General features: G+C 40.1%; 1 protein-coding gene across 1 annotated transcript; it reads right to left on the bottom strand.

The window, feature by feature from the left end:
• Nucleotides 1-354: 354 nt before the first annotated feature.
• On the bottom strand, nt 355-2,617 carry LOC121982137 (myb family transcription factor IPN2-like). The gene is made up of 6 exons (XM_042535051.1): nt 2,053-2,617; nt 1,894-1,970; nt 1,759-1,819; nt 1,586-1,646; nt 1,442-1,496; nt 355-1,274 (listed from the first exon to the last, which is right to left on the bottom strand). The coding sequence occupies exons 1-6, from the start codon at nt 2,231-2,233 to the stop codon at nt 591-593; spliced, it is 1,119 nt and encodes a 372-aa protein (XP_042390985.1). The 5' UTR covers nt 2,234-2,617; the 3' UTR covers nt 355-590.
• Between the last annotated feature and the right edge of the window lie 1,058 nt (nt 2,618-3,675).

A 3,675-nucleotide genomic window follows, 5' to 3' on the forward strand; every position in this document is an offset into this window, starting at 1 on the left:
ATTTTCTTCCTCAGTAATCCAATCTTGTTCTGTTGTTCCTGGACATGTTGTGCTCGGTTGCTGTACTTAATTTATCTCCTCACATATGATTACAGGGATGGGGAATTTCACCTTTTACTACTATCGGTTTGATTATTTGATTGATCTGGGTTCTCACTGATGCTCGAAGGCTGGAGCTTAGTTTGGTTTCATTGGGTCAGACCTGAACTTCTGTGCGCGGTAACCATCTGTATTTCACTTTTTGATCACATTGTGGCCGGTACATGCCAGGCTAGCTAATTTCATGTTCTTCGATCAGTGATTACAGGGGCTGAGTTCGATCTATAAATTTTGTTAATTTATTGCAGGCGAACGAGTACAATTGTTCATCCTATTGCTTCTCAAGATCAAAGGGAACACAAAACCAAAATTAAGATAGCTCCAACAACAAAATTAAGGCACTCCCAATATCTCAGCTAATGTTTCAAGCAGCAGCTAGCTAGCTAAAGTTTAGTGGTTAATTAATTAATTACGACACACAACTCCAACTCAATCGCTTATTTGAGCATGAGCCTGGTGAGATAGAACTGCACCCACCGATATAGTCAGCCTCACCCGTAGGACAAGTTCCTAGCTTGTGTCATCGCCATCATGGGGCTAATCATCTCCATTCCAAGCGGAGCTCTCCTCGGCGGCGGCGACGGTCGGTCGAGCTTCGACGCCGACGATGACGATCCATCGTACTTCTTCTGATCGTCGGCAGCGGTGAGGGTGCCGTCCAGTGAAAGCACTGGCTTGGTCTCGTAGACGTTGGCCATGGGATTCACCTCAATGCCGGCAGGTTCGATCACGGGCAGTGCCATGTGAAGAAGCTGGTCGCACTTGGAGTACGGCTCTTGGTCAACACTACTGCTGGGTCCGAGCGCGGCGCCCCAACCGAGCCACGAGCTCCTCCCATTGACATTATTGCAAGGGCTGTGCCTCTTGGACTTGCCTAAAATTATGGATTCGGCACTGCTGTTGGGGCTAAAATTGAAGCTATGATCTAAATTATGGTGATCCAATTGGTCCCCCGAGCCATATAAGTGGAGGTCTTGGAGAGAAGGGAAGCTCATGGAGGAACTCAGCTCCTTGATTGGGGCACTCAACTGGCCGTCAGCCGCCATCGCCGGCGCTTTGTAGCTGCTGCCGGAGTTGACCATGCTCTCGGCGGCCAGAGCTTTACACGCTCTCTCTAGTATGCTCTGCATGTACTTCCCGTGCGCCTCAATCCGCATTTGAATCAATTTTTGCACCTAAAACACCAACATAGTTAATTAATTAATAATATATTAAGGAATGCAAGAAAATCATTATGTAATAATGCTCACAATGATATATATATATATATATATATAAAAAGAGAGATCGATATTAATTTTCTACAGCTATATATATATATTTATATATATATTTATCTTGCCTCTAACTGTTCTTGTAGTCTCCTTTGAACTTCCATCTGCATCATGTGCATGTTCCTGAAATATATATATTTGTGCATATATATATATATAACACCAAAAAATTAATTGAACTAAAAAAAACAAAAATTCAAGATAGAATTTACTCGTTCAAGTTACGACCCATCATTGATGAGGAAGCTGCGTTTCTGTGTAGATCTACCGTAGCTATACCACCAAAGGTAGCACATATACAGATAAGGAACTTAATTAATCAACAAGGTTAAGTATTTAAGGCAAAAAATTTTAAAAAAAAATGGAGATGGTAGTTAATTCTCACAATTCCTGAAAGAATTATGATCATTGGGATCCTTGTGAGGTTGCTTCCCTAGCCGAAATTTCTTCAAAGTAATATGAAGAAAAAAAAATTAATAAAGTGACATGCATGCAAAAGAATGAAGAATTAATTAAGTACCTGAAGGTGGCTCTTGAGGTGGTAGAGAGTGAGGCCCTTCACACCCATAACTCTCATGATGGTTTTGGGTGTCGCCTCTACAACACCAAAAGAATGCAATCATAACTAAAGTCACTCTGAGAAATTAATGGATTAAAGAACGCATCGTATAGTTAATACTGTCGGGTCCTCCGAGCTGGGTGACGGCATCGACAAAGCGGTCATGGAGCTCGACGGTCCACCGGAGACGCGGCTTGGGATCGGTGGTGAGCACGAGGCCGGAGTCGCCCTGGACGCACACGGAAGGAGGCCTCTCGTGGGAGGATGAATTCATAGTTGTTGCCTTCTTGGAGGGGAACATTCTTGCTTCCTATTTCCTAATTTCTTTTTTTTTTCTCTCCCTTCCTCTCTTTCTCTCTGGATAATTTTAATCTAAAAATCTCTCCAGTTGCAGTGAATTGGGAAGAGATTCAAGAACAGAATTGGAATAGGGTTCTGCCTCGGCCTCGGCTGCTGCTGCTGCTGCTGCTTCTGCTGCTGTTTGTTGCTGCTGCCCTCTCTCTTTCTCTCGGGAGGGGAAGGCACGGTGTGAAGTTATTCCTGAACCTGCAGCATAAAACTTAAAAGCCACCTACTTGAAAGTTGAAACCCTACTTTGCCAAAAGATGCGTGGAGAACGGAGAGAATAAAACGTCGTTATTAGGGTATTAACTAATATCATTGCGGTCAGTAAAAGAATTTTTTTTAAAAAGAAGAAGAAGAAGTAGATAAAACATAAGGAAGACGGCAGACCCCAAGGCAATCTCTTATATCAACAGTAGTATTGGCATTTTGAGTGGTAGTTTATGTTTACAAGTGGAGCAATCAATGATGTTCATCTCATGGCTCTGTCTCTTTTTATTTATATTAGATCCTTAATAATTTAATTATTTTTTTATATATATATTTTCTATGTGTCCTTATTAAGTCCTTGTGGTGCATTCCGAGAGGGCCGGGCAAATCGAGTACAGACTGATTTGATATTGTCACTGTGTGTTGTTTATTTAGGTAGCACGAAATCATTGGGTGCATAGTCGCTTGATGATGCCTGGAAACATTGATAAGGAAACACTTGCATGCGACAACTTAATTCTAAATAGGATCGAATGTGTCGAAGAGAATCATCAGTTAGGTTTTGAATTCTAAATCATTGTTGCTTCAGGAAACATGTACAGCACAATATAATTTCTACGTGCTCCTGTTTGGTCTTTAATTTGTGATGAAGAAAATGTTTAACATTAATTTACTCGCATCACAAGGGGATTTGATGCTCTCTTATCTTTGACAATGCAGCCAGAGATGCTTTTGGAATTGGGTGAGGAGAAGGCTGAAAATTACTCCTTGTGTACGCAGTGGGAGATTGTTCCAAGCCGTCTCAAATAATTTATTATTAATCAAATACCTTTTGGAGTTGTTAATTTATCAGATTGATAAAGTTTGAAAGGATATATAGGTCGGTACACAGCTCTCGTTACCCAGCTCCCGTTAATATAAGATCTCGATGAAAGATCGGACCATATTGAATTTATTATATATAACTTTACTTTATATTGTAAGAGACTATCTTACAATACAAGATAAGATTACATATAATAGATCTAATGTGGTCCGATCCTTTATAATTTGTATAGACAAGAACTCTATGCACTAGACTATTTTTTTCATAAAATTTTTAAAAATTGTTAGTAAGATATTCAATTTAAAAATATTATTTTTATCATAATGAGAATACATTTTTTATTGATGCAATCGACCTTTTGTCAA

Source organism: Zingiber officinale, chromosome 5A, assembly GCF_018446385.1.
Source record: "Zingiber officinale cultivar Zhangliang chromosome 5A, Zo_v1.1, whole genome shotgun sequence".
Lineage (NCBI taxonomy): Eukaryota > Viridiplantae > Streptophyta > Magnoliopsida > Zingiberales > Zingiberaceae > Zingiber > Zingiber officinale.